We start from the raw sequence: 25,346 nt of genomic DNA, 5'->3' as shown, positions 1-25,346 counted from the left end.
AAAATTGTTAGAGATATCAGCCAAACATAGGCTTGCCAAAATCAACTGTTTGGAACATCATTAAGAAGAAAGAGAGCACTGGTGAGCTTACTAATCGCAAATGGTCGGGCAGGCCAAGGAAGACCTCTACAGTTGATGACAGAATAATTCTCTCTATAATAAAGAAAAATCCCCGTACACGTGTCCGACAGATCAGAAACACTCTTCAGGAGTCAGGTGTGGGTTTGTCAATGACCACTGTCCGTAGAAGACTTCATGAACAGAAATACAGAGGCTATTCTGCAGGATGCAAACCACTGGTTAGCCCCAAAAATAGGATGGCCAGGTTACAGTTTGCAAAGAAGTACTTAAAAGAGCAACCACAGTTCTGGAAAAAGGTCTTGTGGATAGATGAGACGAAGATTAACTTAAATCAGAGTGATGGCAAAAGCAAAGTATGGAGGAGAGAAGGAACTGCCCAAGATCCAAAGCATACCACCTCATCTGTGAAACACGGTGGTGGAGGTGTTATGGTCTGGGCATGTATGGCTGCTATAGGTACTGGCTCACTTATCTTCATTGATGATACAACTGCTGATGATAGTAGCATAATGAATTCTGAAGTGTATAGACACATCCTATCTGCTCAAGTTCAAACAAATGCCTCAAAATTCATTGGCCGGCAGTTCATTCTACAGCAAGACAATGATCCCAAACACACTGCTAAAGCAACAAAGGAGTTTTTCAATGCTAAAAAATGGTAAATTCTTGAGTGGGCAAGTCAATCACCCGATCTGAACCCAATTGAGCATGCCTTTTATATGCTGAAGAGAAAACTGGGGGCTAGCCCCAAAACAAGCATAAGCTAAAGATGGCTGCAATACACGCCTGGCAGGGCATCACCAGATAAGACACCCAGCAACTGGTGATGTCCATGAATCGCAGACTTCAAGCAGTCATTGCATGCAAAGGATATGCAACAAAATACTAAACATGACTACTTTAATTTACATGACATTGTTGGGTCCCAAACATTATGTAGCAATGTTACAAAATTTTGAGATTTTAAAAATCAAGTCTGCAATTTATCCCATCAGATAAAGCATAACAATAAGTTTAATTTGACACCAAATTCACTTTCATATCTCAAGTATTAAAAAAGTTATGGCCATTTTCATACTCGGAAATTAGCATCTTGTTCCCTATTGATTTTCAATGGACATTACAAAAAAGCTGTGATCTTTGATAGTCAAAAGCCCATTTCTTAAGGAAAGATTGACATTTTTAAATAGCCTAAGTGTCCAAAGATTATTCACAAATAATTCACAATATAACATGATTTTTATATCTAATTTACATTAATTTATAGGCCAAATGGAAGGAATTTAGTGTTCAATTGCTGTAAATAAATGCCCATTTAAATCGGCTTTCTAGTGGGTTCATGTGGAACGCGCTGGTTTAGAACGTTGACAGCGCGCTGGATTAGTGCCCTCAAATGCCGAGAAAAATACTGCGGGATATAAAAAGCCCAAAATGAACTACTCGCTATAAATAACTTGATATTCAGGGTTATATATATGCCCCATTTAATGTAAAAATAAGGTACATACCTTTAATTGTTTGCTTTATAAAACCCTGGGGCTGCGAGAGGTTGCGGAGTGAACGTTAGCTTTTAAAACTATTATATCTATTATTCGAGGCCTATAAAACTAATAATAGCTTTTGCGACCGGGTCTTGCAGCGATTCTCCGTTAATGATTTACTAGGCTGAACATCTGCGATTGGAACAGCCTAGTAAAAATCGCGTTTTAAACCCGCCCCCTCCAAACAGCGCCAAAATCACACACAAGGGGTGGGGCAGATGCTCAGCCACGATTCAGGTAGGTTTTGTAACATACCTACATTATGCTGCCCTGAAATGGGGGGGAACTGTGCATAAACACTGCTGTAATTTCTACCTGGTGAAACCCAAATGTATAAAAATTACCTTTATTAAAATCTGACAATGTGCACTTTAAACGCATGTGATTTTTTTCTATTACAAATCTCAAATTGTGGAGTATAGAGGCAAATAAATAAATGTTGGCTCTTTGTCCCAAACATTATGGAGGGCACTAGATCAGCCATGATTGAATGGCGGAGTTGACTTGATGGGGTGAATGGCCTAATTCTGCTCCTATCACTTATGAAGATCACACTTTGAGGAGAACGTTATTTGTTATTCTTACAGGCCCCCGTGTGCCGTCCCCCCCGTTCCCCCCAGGATTTCCGCCCATGCAATGATCATTCTTCAGGTGTTCAAGATACAAGATAGATTTATTCATCACATGTGCCAGATGGCACAGTGAAATGAAATTCCCATACAGCCATACAATAAAAACACACTATAGGGTTTGACATAAAACATCCCCACACAGCAGAATCAAAGTTTCCCACTGTGTGGGAAGGCACCAAATTCAGTCTCTTCCTCCACTGTTCCCCGCGGTCAGGGCCTCCCCGTGCCCTCCGCAGTTGCCGCTACGGGCGGCCCGATGTTCAGGACCGTTCGCCGGGGTGTTGCAAGTCCGACGTCGGGGCTGCGGGACGTCCTCAGCGGCGTGGACACCAAAGTCGGCCCCCTCCTACCGGAGTCGGCGGCTTCCAAAGTCCTCAGGCCGCGCCGGGTGGAGACTACTGCTGTAGACCCTCTGCAAGGCGCCCCAGGACTCCACGATGTTGTTCAGCGCCGCCCGCGTTGGAAGCTCTCCGCACCAAAGCTCCACGATGTTGGAGCACCGGCTCAACGCTCCGGAGCTCCAAACGGCGACCCAGGCAGGCATCGCCCGCTCCGCGGTGACTCCAGCGCTGCGCCGCCGCTGTAGCAGCCCTGGTCCGGTTCCCGGTCCCCGGCAGGAAATGCCGCTCTGATCCAGCTGGTAGGCCGCGAGGTGGGGGGCCAGTTCACCAATTGGCTTTTGGTCTACTGCATTGCCATCACCAGATTCAGTTGTGCTGCTTCCACAGTTAAACTTGCAACATAGTGGTTACAAAATTCTCCCGAAGATATTTCAGAAAATTACCCCCTTTACGTATCTTTTAATCTTATCCCATTTGATAATCGGTGAAATGCCACCTCATTGTACATGCACATCTCTTTAATTTCCCTGCCAAATTTGTTACTCGTCTTAACCCTTCTATCACATCACTGCTTAGAGTATATAAAATATGTTCTTCATCGGTAACATCTAAAACTAAATTCTCTTTCACCAATTAGATCAATGGGCAAAAGCTTGATGATGTTACGCATCAGGAAGCAGTGGAAATATTTCGAAATTCCGGCAATGAGGTGACACTATTGGTTTTAAAAAAGGTAAAGTTTGTAAATTTGTAATTTAATCATCACTTTTCTAATTTTCTCCAAGGCATTGGTGCTTAATTTTTACAGGAAGCCTGAGTGCCGTTTTATTTTTTGTTGCGGTTTGTAAAGGTGGAGATGTTGTTTTGAAGTTTCCACCTCCAAACAACAATTTGTCTAAAGTAATGTTGCGTGAAAACGACTCGCTTAGCTATTTAGTCAGTCTTCGTTCGGTGGTGGTACACGTGCTTCTGAGTCAGAAGTACATAGGTTCAAATCAGTCTCCAGACATGTAAATACTTTAATCTGGATTGACATGTCAGTGTGGGACAGATTAAGGTAATTCGTGATGTGAAATGGAAATAACTTTATACTTGACAGATCAGGCAACATTGGTGCAGAGAGTAAACAGTTAATGTTTCAGCTTTATGAACCGTTATCGGTTCCAATCTGAGATCATTGATCAGAAACTGCTTATTTCTCCACATGCTGCCTGAGCTGCAGGGTATTGTCAACATTTTCCTTGGAATATGGGAGGAAACGAGCACCTGGAAGAAACCCATTTGGTGCAAACTCTACACAGACAACATCCTAGATTAGGATCGAGTCCTGGTCTCTAGCACTGTGAGGCTACTGCTCTATCAGCTGTGCCACTCAGATTTCCAGTATTTGCAGTTGTCTGCCTTTTAATATTTGAAATGTCTTGTCCAGTATTTGTTTACTCAACCAAGTTACCAAAACAGATTGTCAAGTCACCATCACATTGCTGTTTCTGTGATTGTGCTGTACTCAAGTTGGCTGCTGTGCCTAGAATAGAAATTGCATTTCAGAATTTATTATAGAGTTTGGAACATCCTTTTGTCATAAAATTTACTATTTGAATGCAAATTCTTTGGTTTCAGTCTTGGGGAGGGATATATTTCACTGCTGACACTATTGATTCTGACTTGCAAAGATGTTATTCCCTACTCTCAATTCATCCGTCTCTGCTGCATCTGCTGCCAAGCTGAGGCTTTTCATTCCTCTTTCTTTTATTACATGTGGTTCCCCCTCTGCTGTCAAAGATAGATCCCTCGCCAGCATCTCCTCTGTGTCCCATAGTTCCCTCTTACTGGCCCTCCCCCCTCCTCATTGTTTCATCCTACCAGCCTCTTCATCTATCACATCATCCTTTGACAGTTCATTCACCTCAAGTGATACCACCACCAGTCACAGACTTACTGGATTTCCTGGTTGATAACCATTTTAATTCCCCTTCCCCTACTGACCTTTCTGGTCTGGGCCTTCTCCATTGCCAGAGTGAGGCCACAAGCAAACTGGAGGAACAGAGCCTAATATTCTGCTTCACAATGTGCAACTTCGATCTTTTGGTTTCCACCTTCTGCTTTAATCTCTGGCCTTTTACATAACCATCTGCCCAACAAACCCCTCTCTCGCCCATGTCCACCTATTACCTATCACATTTTGTTCTACCTCCCCTCTCTCCCAGCTTTCTTTCACGTCACCCAGTCTGAAGAAGGGAACTGACCCGAAATGTCACCTACAAATGTTTTCCAGAGATGCTGAGTTACTTCAGCATTTTGTCTTTTTTTTTGTAGGCAGTTTTTGTTTGCGGTTCCTTGTCTATCTATCCTTTGTAGCAGCATGACTGGTGAATCTGCATAATTTAGTCTGTTTTATTCTGGTTCTTTTATACTCATGATTCATAATTTAAAATTTATTATTAAATTGAAATGGAAAATTCATTTCAGAACAAGTTACCCATTTAATTTGGATTGTACATCATTGAAGGAAATAAAAATTGTACCCATATTTTAAATCAGACAAATTAAAATTGTGGATTTGTTGCTTTAATGTAACCAACAATTATTTTGGTCAACCTTGACAAACAGTCTCTATTTGGTTTCAGTGTTTGGCATTGTTTTGGTTGACTAGTTCTGAAAGTTATGGGCCTGTGTCAGCGATTTTTCAGGCAACTGCCGGTGACTGTCAACGGTAACTGTCAGAGTGGAACGCACACGCACGCACAGACACAGACACACACACAGCCTCCTTCACCAGCCCGTTATGCAGGCGGGTGACAGGGCAAGCGGGGGGAGTGCTCTCTGAGTGAAATTCCCACCGTGCAAAGCCAAGGTGATACAGACACACACCGCGATGAACAGGAAGGTTGCCGCTGTAATTAAGACGGCTAAAGCACAGTGTACAGTGTCCATGAAAGCGACTCCCTGGCAACCACCCGCAAACATGTGGCGACTGCATAGTCTCCTGCAGTCGCCTTAGTGGGACAGGCCCATTACTCAATATATTTTAGTTCTCAAGGCAACATTGTCTCAGTCTTTTGAGCAGGCAGGAATGATGAACTACAGCTGATTGCAGATTTGTGCGGCCATAAAGGCCCCATATATTGCACTGCAGTTGGGAAATTGGTAGCAGTCAAACTGTCTGAGGTTCTTGCACATGCCTGCCAATAAATTCCCAGCAGATTTACAGAAACGGAAAGCAAAACAATTATATCTAATCTATTAACTTGGAATACTCTAGTCCACTGAGGGAAAAATGTTTACCAGCAAAAGTATCTCAAATGTAGCCTGTGCCCCTTGGGAAAATCATTGACTGCATTCAGGAATTGTGCTAGGCTTTTCATTTAATGTTCTTAGTTAATGCTGTTGCTGCTGAAATCCAATATTCCAGATTTGTTGTTGACAGCGTTTGCCTGTTCTCCCTGTGACTGCATTGGGCTTCCGGTGGGTGCTCTGGTTTCCTCCTGCATTCAAAATACATGCTAGTCAGTTAATTTGTAAATCGGCCATAGTTAAGTGCAGGAGAGTTGAGACATGACGGGAAGGGGTGTACTCAGTATGTATGAAGGATTAGACTGTAGGGATGCATGTATAGGAATGGGACTGATGAAAGTGATTTGAGAGTTAGATTCAATGAGTTGAACAATGACCCCCCCCCCCCCCCCCCCCCCCCCGGGGGAAATGGGGGGGGGGGGGAAATGTGGGGCAACAGTGGAAGTAATTGATATGTTCACATTGTAATGGAAACTCAATTAAACGTTAGGATACACTGATCTATCTTTGAAGCTAAAGTATAGTTTGGTGAGCTTTTAGTCCACTAATCAATTTTTTTCCTTTTCTTTCAGATAAGAATCGAGAATGATCAAAACAACAAGGCATCTGTATCACAACTAGTAATGGCAATTCTGGGTATAACAGTGTTGGCAATGTGTGTATACGTGAAATATCGCCGCAGGTTATGAAGATAGAAAATGTCCTCATCTTTTAATGTAGGCCAAAATGCTAATGTCCACATAGGCTTACTTATCGGTGTGCCTAGCCAAATGCTGACTTTGAAATTAGATCTATTATAGATCTTAAAGGGAATGTACACATTTGTAGAATACCTGAATCATTTATATGCCACAGAATATAAGCTGCAATGATTTTTAAAAACAAAATAATAAATATAAAGGATATTACAAATCGTATACACAAAGTCCTTATTAACCATCAAAGGCAGGGGCATGTTCTTCCTATGGATAACAAAAGACATGGAGCAATGCACTACAAATTAACATATGACCTATAATGTTTTAAAAACAGTAGAGTGTTTATAAAAACTACATTTTTAAAAAAATACTTAAAACTACTTCCATTGTATGTATAAAAACTGTAATCATTGATTTTTGAAATAACGCAGTGCAGTTGTGTAATCAAGGACTGTTCTTTATTGGAGCAGTGCACAGCAGATAGGCACTTTATACGTGATCTGGAGGGAACTGATCACTATTTATACCGACGATGATTGGTTCCTCAATCTGCACATGCATGTAAATGTATTTGAAAAAATCATGAATGGGTAATGGGGCCAACCTGGTGATTTTGTGGATCCAAATTGGCAGAGAACGAGAGCTGAATGTTTTATTTTTTTTAAAGACCACTTAAAGAAGATTCAGCAAGTGATCAAACGAAGAAAGATTTCTGAGCTAAAAGACTGTAAATAATGTCAAAACGTTTAAGTGATATGTTCAAATTCAGTGTGTGATCGCTACATACCGGGAGAAATCCTTTATAAAATTTCATTTCATTTCTTATATTTTTGGTAGGAAACATTTTCCAGCAGAATTTTTTAAAGCAGTTGAAACACTTACATTCAAGCACGTGCAAATGTGTATTATTCATTACATTACCTGCAACAGTGTATAAGGATAAAATCTAATTTCTCCATATCTAGTAGTTAATATATTTTAAAACACTAAGCATGGACCAAAAAGTGATACGCTTCTTTCAAACAAATTCACAGTAGGGTCACCAGAATAATATATGAACTTGTAAATTGGATGTACACCATTTGACAATTGTTACTTGATTTAAGAGCTTTCACTTTCATAAATGTTGCTAAGGTGGTTTTATCTAACTTATGTAATTTCTTTTTTGTAAAATTATTTTATCAATTATTTGTGAAATGTGGATCTACTTGTATGTCCCATATGAAAGTTTTTCCAAAAATTCAGTGATATTTACATTTATAAGTCTGTGTTGGATGCAAACATTGGAAGACTGTTTTTTATTATTTTGTTTGTCAGATTTGCTAAATACTAATGTGTAGGAAAGAACTACAGATGCTGGTTTAAATCGAAGGTAGACACAAAATGCTGCAGTAACTCAGCAGGACAGGCAGCATTTCTGGAGAGAAGGAATGGGTGACGTTTCAAGTTGAGACCCTGCTTCAGACTCAATACTAAATTAATACTACACAGTGCTAAATACTAATGCTGAGCCCTTCCTTAGAAATCAAGTTCTGCACATGGACATTCCCAAATCACATTGGTATTTTATTGCTCTCAGATAACATTAAACAAATTCTGATTGCAGAACAATTGCCAATAATTAGCTTAACATTTCAGTGTTCAGCTCAGCACTTTGATGCATCTCCCTCTTGGATGTATTACTTGTCGAAGTTAGCAATAGACTGGTTGAATTAACAAGCTTGCTTTCATCATTCCTTCTCAGTTGGCTGCCATGAGATGATTGGTGAAATTCATGACCATGATTGCTGTTTCAGTTGCAAAAGGCTGGCTTAATGTTAACAAGCATACAGATTTTATTTTTGCACAGTTACCAGCTGTATTATATGAAATTATAACATAATGAATCTTCTGAGAAATATTGTACTCCTATTTACAGAAAACATTATCCTTTTAGAACTGTCTATTCCTTTTAAAATGTTCAGAATTAATTATGTCTTGCATGTTGGCAGTGTACATTAATAGGCAATAGGGGCAGGAGTTGGCCATTCGGCCCTTTGAGCCAACACTGTCAATCACTGTAATCATGGCTGATCATCCACAATCAGTACCCCGTTCCTGCCTTCTCCCCATATCTCTTGACTCTGCTATCTTAAAGAGCTCTATCTAACTATATCATAAGTTAAAATAATATTTGAAAAAAATTACAAATGAACACACTCGCTGTGGTAACTGACAAACATTTCAGCTCTGTGCACAGATGTTTTCAGATGTGCTGTGCAATCTTTGCCCTCTGTTAACCTTAATATTACCTGGCAGGGTAATGTGTTTCTACCTTTACTGCTGGTAATAATCACTCAAGAGTATGGCCAGCATGAACAATTCTGATTTCCCAAGTTATTATCAAAGACAAGGAAGAGCGCATTGAAAAAACTACAATATGCTACTTTTCCGATACTCTTTGGCCTAAAGTGATAGGCAGGCGGCTATCTTGTTCTATTATGGCATTTTCTATTACTGCTATTAGATTTTATGGATCTCATGGAAATATGCTGGAAAATACACTCTAGTTCAAAAATCCCTTTCAATGTGTTTAAAAGAATATTCAAGCATAGTGCCAAATATTAACTAGGAGCATGATTTATAACCACCTTCCTATGCACTCAAATCAGATGGATAGACTAGAACCCCACAACATGAAAATATCTGGGATTGTACTTGACCAATCTTCTTCTTTTCGTGTCTTTGAAGCTAGTTGGTTATATGACAGTTTCCCATTCCTTTACACAGTCCTTTGCGTTTTTATTGAACACTGCAAGATCCTTTGGGCTGCACTGGTTGGGTAGTAGGGGGCAGACAAGGCAGTGCTGCATTGTATGGTCCTCTTCTCCACATTCACAGGTGGTTTGGCCAGTTTCATAGCCCCATCTGGCCATGGCAGCTTTTGATCGCCCCGTTCCTGTTCTCAGGCGGTTGAGCGTCTTCCACTGGACCCATGGTGCTTCTGAGCCCGGAGGGAGGGCTTCAGAAGGAGGGGGGTCGTCCTCAAGCCTTTTTGTCCATAGTTGGAGTCTGGTTTCTTCCCGTGATGCTATTAGGGGCTGGACATGGCTGAGAAAGCTTCTCCTGGACTTCAGCCGTTGGGCCGGGGGTACACGTCCGTAGAGGAGGTGGCGTTCATCACTGGTGGCCTTGGTCATCTCTACTCGGCTAGCGACTTCCCGTCTCACATCAGCAGGGGCAATGCCAGCGAGGAGGTGCAGGTTGTTTATGTTGGTGGGCTTCAAGCAGCCAGTGCTTGAGCGGCAGGTGTTATTCAACGCTGGGTCTGGTTTCTTGGCATGGGATGATCTCTCCCAAACAGGACACGCGTACTCCGCAGAGGAGTAGCACAGGGCCAGAGCAGTAGATCTTAATGTGTGTGCTGTGGCTCCCCATTTGGAGTTGGTCAGCTTCCGGAGGATGTTATTTCGGGAGTTAACTTTCAGTTTGGTGTTTTTGACGTGTTCCTTATAGGAGAGAGTGCGATCCAGTGTTACACCATGGTAGACAGGGTTGGTGCAGTGTTCAAGTGGTGTTCCAGACCATGTGATGTTAAGGGGTCTGTTTGCTTCCCGGTTCCTGAGATGGAACGAGCAGGCTTGGGTCTTCGCAGGGTTTGCGTGTAGGTGGTTGCGCTCGTAGTAGAGGTGTAGCTCATCTAGGGCTGAGGTGAGATTCGCTTCTACAGCTTCAAACGTACTCTCTTGGGATGTTACACAGAGGTCGTCGGCGTAGATGAACCGCTCAGTGTTCTGGTCCATTGGCTGGTCATTGGTGTAGATGTTATATAGTAGTGGAGCCAGCACACTACCTTAAGGCAAGCCATTCCATTGTCGTCGCCAGCGACTTTGCTTGTTGTTAAGGACAACATAGAAGCGCCTATCTTTCAGGAGGGCTCCGATGAGGTCCGTGAGTGCCAGGTTTTTGGTATTCTCCAAGATCTTTTTTAGGAGGAGGCGGTGATTCACAGTATCATACGCGGCAGACAGATCAACAAAGACGGCTCCTGTCACCAGTCCTTTCTGGAACCCGTCTTCAATGTGCTGTGTGAGATTCAGAAGTTGACTTGTTGTGGATTTGCCAGGTCGGAATCCAGCTTGTTGAGGGATGATGGCTGGTTCAGCGACTGGGGCAAGCCTGTTGAGGATCAGGCACTCAAACAGCTTGTACTAGTGGCATAGCAGGGAGATTGGGCGGAAGCTCTTTGCATATGCTGGATCTTTACTGGGTTTTAGAAGAGCGATGATTTTGGTTTTCCTCCAGATCTTTGGGATGTTTTTTGTCACCAATGAAATGTGCATCCTTTTTTGCGTTATGGTATAGAAATTTTGACCCATCCCCATGCCTGGCATTTTTGGTCCATGTAGTTTGAGTAGTAATTAGTATTATTTAGTACAGTTAAGGTAAATTACATTAATTCCTGATGGGATATCCTGACACTTTACACTTCAGGGAATCAGTGTAAGTATGTAATTGCTAGCTGGTGCAACTCTCTCATTTTGAAAATGTGTGTCGTAAATGTGATGACAATTGTTAAAATTATTTGTATATTGCTGCAAACTTATAAGCTTTCTCATTAACAGCACCATGGAGTTTGCATATACCTTTTCAACAATAATATTTCCGGTTCTGTTTTCACCCGTCCCATGTGTGGCTCTTTTGGTCCATGTAGTTTGAATAACAATTAGTATTTATTACAGTTAAAGGTAAATTGTATTCATTCCTGATGGAATTTTATGAGCCTTGTCAATAACAGCACCAAGGATTTTGCATAAACCTTTTCAAGCATAATATTTCCAGTTCTGTGTTGTTCTCGAACACTGATTTTAGATCTAAATGTAAAGTATAATAGTAGCTACGATTCTTTCTGTACAAGCCAGTTGTAGATTTAAATCGGTGTTTTAGACATAAGTAACAACCCACTGAAAGCGACAGTAACTGAATACTGATTTTGTTATAAAATCTTGAACTTTAATTGAAATTTCTATATCGATCAGGTTTCCGATTACTGTTCCAATACAAAATTTTATTGTTGTGAAATACAATGCCAGTGGTGAGCATTGTAGGCAGTGATATCCCTGTATTTCTCTTTTGTAAAATGGTTCCAAAGTTTCAATACTGTGTAAACGTGAGACAATAAACATTATAATATCAATACACCCATATTCATGTAGTTACAGTATCTTTGCTGTTCGGCTGGTGATATGATTTGACTTTTCTGATTGTATATTGGTGCCTTTGCTGTTCTATATTGACAAACTGTGTTAATGTGATTCATTCTTGGCACCACTGCTTACTGTGGGAATTATGAAAATTGCTGCCTTTATTAGGGAAGTTACTTTATTTGTAAATGACTTTTTATATCTATTTCCATATAACTTAAATTTTCCTATAAAAGTGATAAATAAAACTGCCAGAGCCATCTGTTTTAATTCATGTGGACAATCAATGTTGATGAAACTGCATCCTTTTTGTCAATGTGATGCCTTGATTCATAATCAAAATTTCCTTTTTGATTGGAAAGATTGATTGTTGGATATATATGGTGTGGGAAGAAGTGCTGCTAATTAACTTTGAAAATTGCATAATGATTCAAAAGTAGAATTGTGACTACCGTAATGTTAATGAACATGCTGTGAAAGTCCGATCCACATTTACTACCAGTGCAGCAAAGGCATTTGGACAAAAGTGCGTGCAAATTTTGTTTGTGACAAAATAAATGTATCCAGATGAAATGAAGTTATTTATGCATAATTTTGTAAAATCAATGTCTGAAATGCAATGGTTCATAAAGTTACTTGCCAAATTTGCATTTTTAAAAACATTATTTTGTGTCTTCTTTACTCATGTTCAACATTGGAATTATACCATAACGCTATTCTCATTCTTGGAGAACTCATACAATCCATACAGGTTACCCCAATGGTTCTATAATTACATTAAATATTGTGAAAAGCAACTTGCTGGCTATTACATCTATTTACCCGACTGCATAAAATTAAAGCAATTAAACTAACTGCATTTAGGTGAGAGCCTATAAAATAAATCAATATTTGGATGTATTGATTTTGTGATGTGCACTAATGCTTAAGTATTATGTTGGCTGGGATAAAGTTACCTAAGGCAAGGTTATTTAAATCGACTGGATCTATTAAAAAATCATTCTAAACTGCATAATGAACCACATGTGACTCGATGCTGCCAAGCAGCATGTTTCTTTGCTGCAGTTGTATCGTAAAAATGCCTTCAGCTGGTCATATTTTGGTCATGCAGTTACTTGCTTATTTCTACCTTCAAGAACTAAAGTATATTAACATGAGGTGAGTTATACATCATTTTTGAGATAAACAATGGCACAAATTTTCTGCATACCAACATATGGCTAATGCTGAAGTATCACTTGTTGGCTAAGTTTGTTCTCGCTTAGATGCCCTGCTGTGAACTTCCTCAGTGGAGTTTGCTGGGTCTAATCGCTAAGGCACTGCACGTCCTGCACAGAAAGGCCGTGGCCCTGGCTAACCTGTAAAGAGCAACTCCTTTTATGAATGAGGAAGTTTCATTATAACTGTAAGAAGCAGTAAGAAGTTTCTCCAAAAATGAATTGGTCTGTGATATCTTAGACTTTAGACATACAGTGTGGAAATAGGACCTTCGGCCCACCAAGTCCATATTAACCAGCGATCACACCCGTACACTTGCACTATTCTAAACACTGGAGCCAATTTACTATTTTTACTAAAGCCAATTAGCCCACAAACCTGTACGTCTTTGGAGTGTGGGAGGAAAATGGAGCACCCCACGTGGCCACAGAACGTACAAACCCCACGTGGCCACGGAGAACGTACAAACTCCGTGCAGCCAGCAGCCGTAGTCAGGAGCGAACCAGAGTATCAGGTGTGGTAAGGCATCAACTCTACCGCTGTGCCACCTCTTAAGCAATGGCTTAACTGGTGAGTGTCCATAAACCAAATACTTTAAACCAATGCACTCGGAGGACTGATGGAAATGAAGAGATAAGTCCTGTGTCGATGGTGAAACAAAAGGCCCTCTGGACAATAAGCAATGGGAGGTAAGAGAAATTGGTGGCAATACCGTGAGTATACAGGTCAAAAGTGAATGGTGCAGTGAGGTTTATGGATTTAATAGGAATGTTCAAGGCAAGTAACTTGATTTTCAATTGGCCTTTTCTACCAAATGTACCTCTATTCTTCATCCACAGTAGCCTGTTCTGTGGATCAGTTCCTGTGGACTGGAGGGTAGGCAATGTAATTCCACTTTTTGAGAAAGGGGGGAAGAGAGAAAACTGGGTATTTTAGACCAGTTAGCCTTACATCGGTAGTAGGTGACATGCAGGAGTCGATTATTAAAGATGTTATGGCAGTACATTTGGAAAGCAGGGACGGGATCGGTCAAAGTGAACATGGATTTATGAAGGGGAAATCATGCTTGACAAATCTTTTGGAATTTTTTGAGGATGTAACAAGTAGAATGGATAAGGGAGAGCCAGTGAATGTTGTGTATCTGCATATTCAAAGGTTGAAGTTTTCAAAGATCTTTTATTGCCACGTATACCAATAAAGGTACATTAATATGTGAATTATCATACAGCCATACTTTAAAAAAAGCACCAAGACACCCAACTACATAAAAGTTCATATAAACAATCACCACAGTGGACTCCCCACATTCCTCACTGTCTTTTCGTGTCCATCTTGTTACAAATGTTGGCCTCGCTGTCAATGTCCGTCCTGAAAGGGATACAAGCTTCCGGCGACAATCAGTGGAAGCCATCATTTGTCGCAATAGATGATGTTGCTAGCAAAATTAGCTCAGGATACTTCCAGTTTCCAGCCCCACGATGTAGACGCTTCTGCTATGGGGCCATTCCTCACTGTAATGGAAGGCAATAAAGTATAATCTTCCATCTTTATTCTCCTACGGCCGAGGCAGTCAAACCATCCGCAGTTGGGACGATCGATGCTCTCGTGTCAGGGCGATTGAAGCTCCTGGGGCTTGTAGTCCCTGATGTCGGTCTCTAACCAGAGACTGCGATCTCCACGACTTTAAAATCCACAGGCTCCCGCATTAGAGCTCCGAGGCCGATCCCTGGCAAAGGGATTGCAGGCTCCGCGGTGAAGCTCGCGAAATTGCTCCAGCAAAGGCTGCCAACTCCTCGATGTTAAGCCGTCGAGGTAAGAGATTAGAAAAAGTTTCCCCCAACCCCCACATAAAACAAAGTAAAGAACACTAAAAACATCCATTTAATGCACACTAAAAAAAACAACAAATAAGAAAGGGGCAGATGGACGGTTGGTGAGGCAGCCATTGCTGGTGCCACCCGGTGGTATAGACAATAAATATTTACTATTTTGATGAGGTGGCAAGAACAAGAAAGCAGATTATTATCTGAATGGTGTCAGATTAGGCGAAGGGTAGGTGCAACGAGACTGGGTGTGCTTCTACATCAGTCATTGAAAGTAAGCATGTAGGTACAGCAGGCAGTGAAGAAAACCAATGGCATGTTGACCTTCATTGTGCGAGGATTTGAGTTTAGGAGCAAGGAGGTCCTACTGCAGTTGTGCAGGACCCTGGTGAGACCGCACCTCGAGTATTGTGTGCAATTTTGGTTCCCCATTTTGAAGAAGGACATTATTGCTATTGAGGAAGAGCAGCGTAGGTTCCCCAGGTTAATTCCTGGGATGGCGGGACCCACGTATGATGAAAGAATGGATCGACTGGGCTTGTATTCGCTGGAATTTAGAAGAGTGAGAGGGGACCTTATAGAAACATACAACAACGTTCCTGATGTTGGGGGAGTCCAGAACCAGGGGTTACAGTTTACGAAGAAAGGGTAGGCCATTTAGGACTGAGATGAGGAAAAACTTTTTCACCCAGTTCTGTGGAATTTTCTGCCACATAGAAAGCAGTGGAGGCCAATTCAATAGATGTTTTCATGAGAGAGTTAGATTTAGCTCTTAGGGCTAACGGAATCAAAGGATATGGGGGAAAAAGTCATAACTGATTTTGGACGATCAGCCATGATCATATTGAATGGCGGTGCTGGCTCGAAAGGCCGAATGGCCTACTCCTGCACCTATTGTCTATGTTTCTATGTCCCGGTCTTTAATAGAAGAGGTTTTTAAGAAATGTTGGATGTGAGATTGGGCTGATCAATACATGTACCTAATGAACAGCATAGTTGGTACTGGCTGCACAGAACTTCAAAGTAGTATGTGTTCATGTATTGTGAACAGAGACTCTCTGCTCTCGTTCAGGTATTATTAAATTTCTTCCTTGGAAAATTTTACCGGAAAAGGCAGTGACTACTAAAAAATACCCATTGTTCATAAGCCACGTTCTCCAGCAGTGCTTACACCTAACATCTACATCTTTGCCACATCCGAACACACTTCGTGTTGTTGCCAACCGTATGTCCATAACTTACAGAGGGGGGTGGGGGAGGAGGAGAGAGAGAGAGAGAGCGCGGGGAGAAAGAGAGGGGGGTGGGGGGGAGAGAGGGGGGGGAGAGAGAGAGGGAGGGAGAGAGAGAGAGAGGGGGAGGGAGGGAGGGAGAGAAAGAGAGGGGGGGAGAGAGAGTTAGGGAAAAGAGAGGGAAGAGAGAGTTAGGGAGGAGAGGGGGGGGGGGAGAGTGAGGTGGGAAGGAGAGGGGGAAGAGAGGGAGAGGGGAGAGTGAGGGGCTGGGCTGCCAACTCCCATGTATTGAGCGTGAACATCACGCATTTCGCAAAATTCTCACGCTGATCACAAATTTCTCACGCTCTGTCGTGGGAAATTCTGTGATCAACGAAAATTTCCAAACTCATATCAACTGCATGGGCAGTTGGAATCGGAAGCAGTGGTGGAGACAGATGCGGACAGGGAGCGGAGCTGGCGAGTGTTTGCCGGGCTGGCGAGTTGCTCACTGCAGCTCCGGCCATGGAGCAGCCTCAGTGCAAGAGCCCTGTGCCATCGGAAGCGTTGCGCCACTGCCGTGAGAGTCTCTGTGCCAAATTCTCCCAGGTGACCGACATGGATCAGGCTGTGGCTCGGTGCATCCTGGAGGACAACCAGTCGTTGCTGGAAGTAAGTACCAAGCACTGGGTAGAAACGGTGGAAGATAGTGGACTTCAAATGGGGGTGGTTGGAGAAAGCATCCTGCTTGCCTGCTAGATTTTCACTTACTGTAACTGCAGGAAAAATGTTCCCGATGTTGTGGGAGTTCAGAACCAGGGGTCACAGTTTAAGAATAAGGGGTAGGCCAGTTAGGACTGAGATGAGGACAAACTTTCTTCATGCAGAGAGTTGTGAATCTGGACTTCTCTGCCACAGAAGGCAGTGCAGGCCAATTCACTGGATGTTTTCAAGAGAGAGTTACATTTACTTCTTGATTCAGATTCAGATTCAATTTTAATTGTCATTGTCAGTGTACAGTACAGAAACAACGAAATGCATTGGGGCTAACGACGTCAAGGGATATGGGGAAAAAAAACAGAAAAGAGGTACTGATTTTAGATGAATAGCCATTGAATGGCAGTGTTGGCTCAAAGGGCCGAATGGCCTACTCCTGCACCTGTTTTCTATGTTTCTATGCTTGAGTATATGACAATAAAACTCGATCACTTGATTTTGAAGCATTCATACATGTTGGAGGTATAATGTAGTCATAGTGATACAGTGTGAAAACAGGCCCTTGCCCACACCCGCCAACAGGTGCAACCTGCCCACACCCGCCAACATGTCCCAGCTACGCTACCTGCTTTTGGTCCATACCTCCAAATCTGTCCTATCCATGTATCAGTCTAACTGGTTCTTAAATATTGGGATGGTCCCTGCCTCAACTACCTCCTCTGGCTGCTTGTTCCATACACCCACCACCCTTTGTGTGGAAAAAGTTACTTCTTAATAAGTTACATCTTAAAAATACTTCATACAAAAAACATTGAAATCATACTTCTACAATGCACTAAAACATGATTTTAATACATCAAATTTCAAAAAGTCCCTCCCCTGGGAGGGGCTACACCCCACTTCCACACCCTCATCCCACTCGGTTGCTCTACTCCCTCACCGGGCTCAGCCACCCCATTTTCAAAAACGCCCCGCGGCCCCTGCTTCAGACAGAGAGCACTGCCAGATGTGAGCGGGGAACTGAGGCCAGTTGTCGAGATGTCTGGATCCCAATGTTTAGCGCTTCATGTTTCGGAGTTGGCTAATGTTATTGATTTGTAATTAGCCTGATTTGTAATTAGTTGACAAAACCTTAATTTATTCATCCGGAACATCCAGGGGGATGGGATAAGTGTAATATTAAAATGACATACAAGGTGTCAGGGTGTCTGTCACAACATACAGCCCTGTTAACCCATTATTTCCTTCAGTTAAATATTGGGAAGCTAGCACTATTGTCATTTGCCACTCAACTGTTATGTTTGGTGACCTCACTGACTATTTCTAAACTCCCCCCAATTCCTTTGACAGGTTGAATAGAAATGTCCCTAATCTCGTTGTTTTATTAATTGAACACTTAGATGAACATCCTCAAGGCGTGTAATCAGATGGAAACTGAAGACCTGTGATCATACAAACCAAAAATGGCAGGAGATGTACACCTATCCAGAGCACAAGGTCAATAATGTTTCCCAATTATCAAGTGTATGTTGCTGCACTTCCAGTGCAATGGTAAACACCTGCTGTTTGAAAATAGTAACTGCCAAGTATAATTCCTAGCTTCTGCAATGGATCATTTTCTTACCTTACGTTCATGATTGCAAATGCATCTTTGATTGCAAGTTTTTACATAATATGTATATAGACTGTTGCATACATCCCTTTTAAGCTGCAGTATATGCTGATGTTAATGTCTGTGAGCTCATTGCTATATAAAAAGCAGTACATACCAGCATCTGCAGTTCCTCCCTACACATATAATCTAATGCTCATTGCAACTGTAGAAAATTAGATCCCTGCATTGTATTAATTATTCATGTATTGCTTCAATGTCAATCAGACAGAAATAATTTGCAACCTAAAATATATGCTTATTATAAGAAAAACATTAAATTACACTGATAGCTTTAGGTTTATCCTTGGCAGTGTTTCTTTGTAAGTGTATTCTGTGTAAGTGTATTCCAGTTTTAAGCAAGTTTGATATTTGTGGTGTTACGAGTTTGTTGATTGGTTAGGATAAGTGGAAGATAGGATGCGAGTGTTTAGCATTTGCTAGAGTGAACTAATCGTCTGGAGTCTCCATTATTTAGTAGATACTGGTAGCATAGGTGGTGAGAGCAGATATTCAGGGGGGTTGTTCTGGGACGCTAGAACTAACTGTTGAGCCTTCCCGAGTTGTCCTGGGCCTAACTCAACAAAACACTAGTGAAGGGAGGTATCTACTTAGTAACCCCAATGATATACTTGTATCTACATGAGCAGTTTTTAACGTGCATGTTACCATGTAGGTAGCTGTTTATTGCATAAGGTGTTAGTTATTGACCTAGGCCAAAATTGGTATAATCAGTTTCCTTTGACTTTGGGCTTAGTTTTCTTGGTTGAGCTTATCCTGGTGTTATCGCACGTACTATGTGTTTTAATAGTAATTTATAGGGATGGGTCGGTCCTTGGTCACATCGGTTTCCACTTGTCTGATGTATTATAAAGGTGCACATTTTTATCACTTACCAGAAAGTCACAGTGTGGGGAAAAAAAGTAATATTCTTTGGAAAATAGAACTGGCTTCAGTCAGCAACAAATTTAAATTTGTTTTTTTTTGTGGTGACACAAAAGAAAATGTTGTGTGTGAGATGATTGATCACAAAGAAATTAGAGACCAATATTGAGCAATATGAAGCAGGCAGTGAAAATGTACTTGGGCTTTTCCATTGTTGCTTATGGAAACACCGACAAAGCTTTTTATAAAAGAATGGTTCTGACTGGACATTGCAATTTTTGTTACTGTTGGACTGGATTGAGGGGGATGATCAAACACAAGGATGTTCAATATAACTGTTGAACTAAGGGATGTTTAAATAAATAACATTAGTATGAATTTACCAATTGCATAGAATTGTGTTGCCAATTTGATGCTAGTTTCTCCATGATTTGAACCATTAAGCTAAGGATTAACATTCCAGTACAATTTCAAGAATAATACATTGCTACTCCTATGTTAAATTGTTGGAATGTTTGTTTAACAAGGAACTGGAGATTAGTTTAGTCGACAACCTTTTGCCACACACAGAGAATAACTGGTTATTTGCCCAAATGCTGTTTTGTACGAAATGTAATGAACACATTTGAATGACGTACAGCAGTTGCTTTTGGGAAACCCAATTAAATAATTAACGATATGCAACATATTTTCAGATATTTGAGAATCAGGATTACTAAGTAATCTTTTAAAATGTTATGATAGCATCAAAGTAATTGGTGTATCTTATTCATTTATATTTTCTCGAAGCTGTAGGTAGACTCCTTGTGCGGCTGTTTTGACAGATGGTGTTGTACGTTTTGTGTAGCTAGATCCTTGGCAGGAACACGGAGTTCAATTTTATTCTCAGTTTACAGAGGGATTCCTTCTTACTGACAGCAAATTAACATATTTGTCGTTGCTACAGAACCACACAGTCGACGTCGTTCAGGGCAATTGTTATTCAGATCCCTGAAGCCAAGATAGTTTTCCATTTCTCTGATTCCCTGCTTTCCTCACATTTGTGGCAAGTTTTAATGTTTTTTTTTTGTCAACTATAGGCCACTTATCCAAACGGCCAGATTTGAAAGCTGAGCAAACATCAGCGGGCTCTGCAACCAAGAATGAGCAGTTGAGTTCAATCCTCACATACCTGACATTCACTCACACTGGGCTGAATTTGGCATCTATTCCAGCAACACTGTCTTGTTATTTCTTCCTGACAGCAACCAGCTATAAGTATAGACTCCACAATGATGCCAAGACCGTTTTGTATGGAACACCTGGTACAAACTTTCCGTACGAGCGAAACAAGCATATGCTTGAGTTAGAGAGTGGGTTATTGCTATTCCTTTGGTAAGGTGTTGGAACATCAGCTTTACAAGGGATCTGAGAGTCATCATGGAAAATGTTCTTTTGTCGACATTTTGTTTAGTGCACTTCTTCAAATTTAGATACCTGTACATGCCTGGAGAGAGGGACAGCACAGATTAGTGAGGAAGATTTGCACAGTGCCATTTTAAGCCACCACACCTTTTCATTGCCTTTTGCAGCAAAATGGTGGGCGAGATTTTTGAATCTCTCCCTGCACTGGAGACCCGACCTTTTCTCGTCGGGTCTCAGGTGTCGTTGAGGCCGCAACGAGGAGCGGCCTCCAACAGGAAGAAGCCGGGGACTCAGGTGTCGACTCACCGTTGCCGTCGCGGAGCTGGCCGAGTCCGGAGCGGGTGGAGCGGTGGAGGAGCGCTGCTGCTGCTGTCGCTGCTGCTGCTGCTGCTACCGGAGAGTCGGAGGCTGCTGCTGCGGGTCTGTGGACGACGGCGCCGGGAGCCCACGGCTCCCTGGAGGGAGACCGCTTCTCAGGGCTCCTGCAACGGCGACTTCTCCCGCCCGAGTTGCGGGGTCGAAGAGCTCCTGGAGCGGGGCCTACATCACTGCCCCGCGCGGCTGGAATGGCCGCGGACTTTGCGAGCGCACACCGGGGGCTCTAACACCAAGACCCGGTGTGCGACCTCGCACCACCCGGCGTGGCTTCAATGGCCGCGGGACAATCGCCATCGCCAGCCGGGGGCTGTGACTTTGACTCTGACATCGGGGGGGGGAGAGTGCAGTGGAGAGATAAGTTTATTTGGCCTTCCATCACAGCTATGTGATGGATGTTTATGTTAAATGTAATTATGTTGTGTCTGGGGTCTATTTGTGTGTAATGTATGGCTGCAGAAACGGCATTTCGTTTGGACCTCCAGGGGTCCAAATGACAATTAAATTGACTCTTGACTCTTGACTCTCTTGACTCTTGGGTGTATTGATGTATGCAGTTGATTACTAAGGCACTCTTGTCCTCTCAATAGTTGCCCTGACAACATTTTTCAGCTCTCCTTTGTTATGTATTTAATAAATAAGAAATTGTGATATTTGGTGCCATTATTTTACTCTAGCGTTCCTGGAATAGTTGTGTGGACACTGCTATTTCCCCAGCATCTCATTTGAGTGTTTGCCTTTGGTGGTAAATGCACGTGGCTGTTTATCCCTAGAAAGCTTTAGAGATGGTATTTTTGTGGCCACTCTTGTAAACATCTCTGTAGGTCCCTGGAAAATGAACTCAACTGGCAACTTAACATCAATTTATTCTTCCCTGCTCCTGCTATTAAGGCTAATTGTAGCCCCGGGTAAGATTAAGCCCCTGTCCCACTTAGCAAACCTGAATGGAAACCTCTGGGGACTTTGCGCCCCACCCAAGGTTTCTGTGCGGTTCTCGGAGGTTGCAGGTGGTTGCCGGAGGTTGCAGGTAGTGGAAGCAGGTAGGGAGACTGACGAAAACCTCCGGGAACCGAATGGAAACCTTGGGTGGGGCACAAAGTCTCCAGAGGTTTCCGTTCAGGTTTCCTAAGTGGGACAGGGGCATAGTTAACTTGGGAGAAACTATGGATTGAACCTGAAACTTTCCAATATTAAATGTGATTTGTTTCCAGCCTACATTATTTAGACAGAAAACAGAAAGTGTTTATTTATTACAAAGTGAACAAGTCAAGTCAAGTCAAGTTTATTTGTCACATACACATACGAGATGTGCAGCGAAATGAAAGTGGCAATGCTCGCGGACTTTTGTGCAAAAAGACAAACAACCAAACAACCAAACAAACTATAAACACAATCATAACACACATATACCTTTACATAATAAATAATGGAAGGAAAAAATGTTCAGTAGAGTTAGTCCCTGGTGAGATAGGTGTTTACAGTCCGAATGGCCTCTGGGAAGAAACTCCTTCTCAACCTCTCTGTTCTCACCGCATGGCAACGGAGGCGTTTGCCTGACCGTAGCAGCTGGAACAGTCCGTTGCAGGGGTGGAAGGGGTCTCTCATGATATTGTTGGCTCTGGAGTTGCACCTCCTGATGTATAGTTCCTGCAGGGGGGCAAGTGAAGTTCCCATAATGCGTTCGGCCGAACGCGCTACTCTCTGCAGAGCCTTCTTGTCCTTGGCAGAGCAATTCCCAAACCAGATGGTAATGTTTCCGGACAAGATGCTTTCCACCACTGTTGCGTAGAAGCACTGGAGGATCCTCGGAGACACTCTGAATTTCCTCAATTGCCTGAGGTGGTAAAGGCGCTGCCTTGCCTTACTCACGAGTGCTGCGGCGTGTGATGCCCATGTCATATCCTCAGAGATGTGGACTCCCAGATATTTAAACCAGTTCACCCTATCCACAGGATCCCCATTTATCCTCAATGGAGTGTACGTCCTCGGATGATGTGCCCTCCTAAAGTCCATGATCAGCTCCTTCGTTTTTTTGATGTTCGAGGAGGCTGTTATCCTGGCACCAGAGTGCTAGACCAGCCACCTCCTCCCGGTAGGCCTTCTCGTCGTTGTCTGAGATCAGGCCCACCACCACAGTGTCATCAGCAAACTTAATTATTGAGTTGGAGCTGAACCTAGCCACACAGTCATGTGTGTACAGGGAGTACAATAGGGGGCTGAGGACGCAAGCCTGGGGCGATCCTGTGCTCAGGGTGAGGGACTTCGATGTATTCCCTCCCATCTTGACTACCTGTGGTCTGGCGGTGAGAAAGTCCAGGACCCAGGCACACAGGGAGGTGTTGAGCCCCAATTCCAGTAGCTTCCCAGCCTGTCTGGTGGGGACTATCGTGTTGAAGGCTGAACTGTAGTCTATGAACAGCATCCTCACGTAGCCTGATGCCAGGCCCGAGTTGTAGGCAGCGGTGCGAGCATTCAGGGCTACAAGGACAGACCGGTCCACCCAGGGTTTTTGGTTCGGAAAGGGGAGTTTGGGGAGTCTGCATCCCGGGGGCATGAACATCGAATTCTCCCAATTTTGTTAGTCCTCCTCCTTTTCCCTTTCTTGTCCCCGCCCACCCCCGTCCCCGATCAGTCTGAAGAAGGGTTTCGGCCCGAAACATTGCCTATTTCCTTCGCTCCATAGATGCTGCTGCACCCGCTGAGTTTCTCCAGCTTTTTTGTGTAACCTTCGATTCTCCAGCATCTGCAGTTCCCTCTTAAACAGAGTCTGAAGTAGGGTCAGTTACTGGTGAATTAGTCTGAAGAAAGGTCTCGACCCGAAACATCACCCATTCCTTCTCTCCAGGAATGCTGCCTGTCCTGCTGAGTTACTCCAGCATTTTGTCTACCTTCGATTTAAACCAGCATCTGCAGTTCCTTCCTATACTAAAGTCACTAGGTTGACTGATGCTCTAACTCAGGGGCCTCCAAACTTTTCAGCATAAGGACCACATTATATATTTGGCACAGATTTGCGGGCCGTAGGAAAAAATAAAGAAATGTCAGATATATATATTTAATATATAATTATTATAAAAACAGAAAAAATACAGTGACCACCAGTGGGCATGCAGACAGTATAGAAATATCATATGATATAATGGCGCAGTGACCACACGTGTCACCATCGCAGTGGCTCATGGGTGGGCACTTCGCTAAGAAATCATTAAAATTTAAAATTATTGTTGTAAAACACTCGATTTAAGAGCCTGCGGCAAACTGAGGTGAATTCTTACTTTTCTTGCCTTTCTCGTCCTGAATAAAAGAGGGTATTAGTCACGTACGACTAACGATAACCTGTCAGCAGCTGCACACAAACCCTTAACTTGATAACCTAAGGCAAACTGACGTGTAAGTTCCCGCGCTACCACAGAACCCGCTAAATCGCCCACCGCACGGAACGTTGCTGCGGGCCGGATAAAATCTCGTGGCGGGCCGGATATGGCCCGTGGCCCATAGCCTGGAGAGCCCTGCTCTAACTGAAGTGGTTGAAATGAAATGCAGATTTTACAGACCACACATGAATACGATTAGTCCATTCTGCCTTCCTCTATTCGTCTGTTTTCTAAGATCATAATTAATGCATATATCAACTCTGTGTTACCCTTCTGTAATCTTTTATGTCAGTGTTGACATTTTTGTTGTTCCATCAACAGTAGTTTTTGGTGAAATGTCCCAGATTTCTATCACCTTTACATGATGGATAGCTGGACTGGTCACCTGGTTTAGAGCCTTTTAGTTACGCCCTTTGATCTGGGCCTCCACCATTAATGGGGAATATTATCAACAAATGCTTTATTAAATCCTCACTTAGTTTAGCTTTTGTTTCATATTCAAAAGAATGAAGTCTTGTACTATACTACCTGATTTAACCCATTTTACCCTGGATGTATCCTGGTAAACCTGCACTGTCCTTTCCAAGGTCAGTTGTAAATCTCACATTTTCTGTAACTTTGCCAATTATCCAAAGGGTTGAGAAATGGTAGGTAGTTTATTGGTTTATTGAGGAGCAATGGTCACAGCATAACTTGTTGCAGTAAAGTATTTACCAGGCAGAGAGCTTCATTCACCCGCGTGTCAGACGACGTGTAGCTCGCTGTTGACTTCTGTCGTCGTCCAACATGTTGACAGATTTGGTCGCCCGACACGTCCCAGAGTGCACCATGTCGTCATTTCTGGGTATCGCCATGAGGAGGCTTCTGTCATGATCCCCGACAGAGAGCTGACCGAGCATAAACACCTCGCCTTTCTTTTCT

The 25,346-nt window shown here is 42.7% G+C and overlaps 1 protein-coding gene across 1 annotated transcript in view; it reads left to right on the top strand.

Moving 5' to 3' along the window:
- synj2bp (synaptojanin 2 binding protein) overlaps positions 1 to 12,432 on the top strand; it is a 30,775-nt gene extending 18,343 nt beyond the window's left edge. The window contains exons 3-4 of the mRNA XM_055640822.1: positions 3,233 to 3,328; positions 6,462 to 12,432. Coding sequence (XP_055496797.1) covers positions 3,233 to 3,328; positions 6,462 to 6,578 — 213 coding nt within the window. The 3' untranslated portion in view covers positions 6,579 to 12,432. The remainder of the gene's footprint in view (positions 1 to 3,232; positions 3,329 to 6,461) is intronic.
- Positions 12,433 to 25,346: the final 12,914 nt, after the last annotated feature.

Source organism: Leucoraja erinacea, chromosome 9, assembly GCF_028641065.1.
Source record: "Leucoraja erinacea ecotype New England chromosome 9, Leri_hhj_1, whole genome shotgun sequence".
NCBI classification, from domain to species: domain Eukaryota; kingdom Metazoa; phylum Chordata; class Chondrichthyes; order Rajiformes; family Rajidae; genus Leucoraja; species Leucoraja erinaceus.
This window is presented reverse-complemented; position numbering and strand designations above follow the sequence as displayed.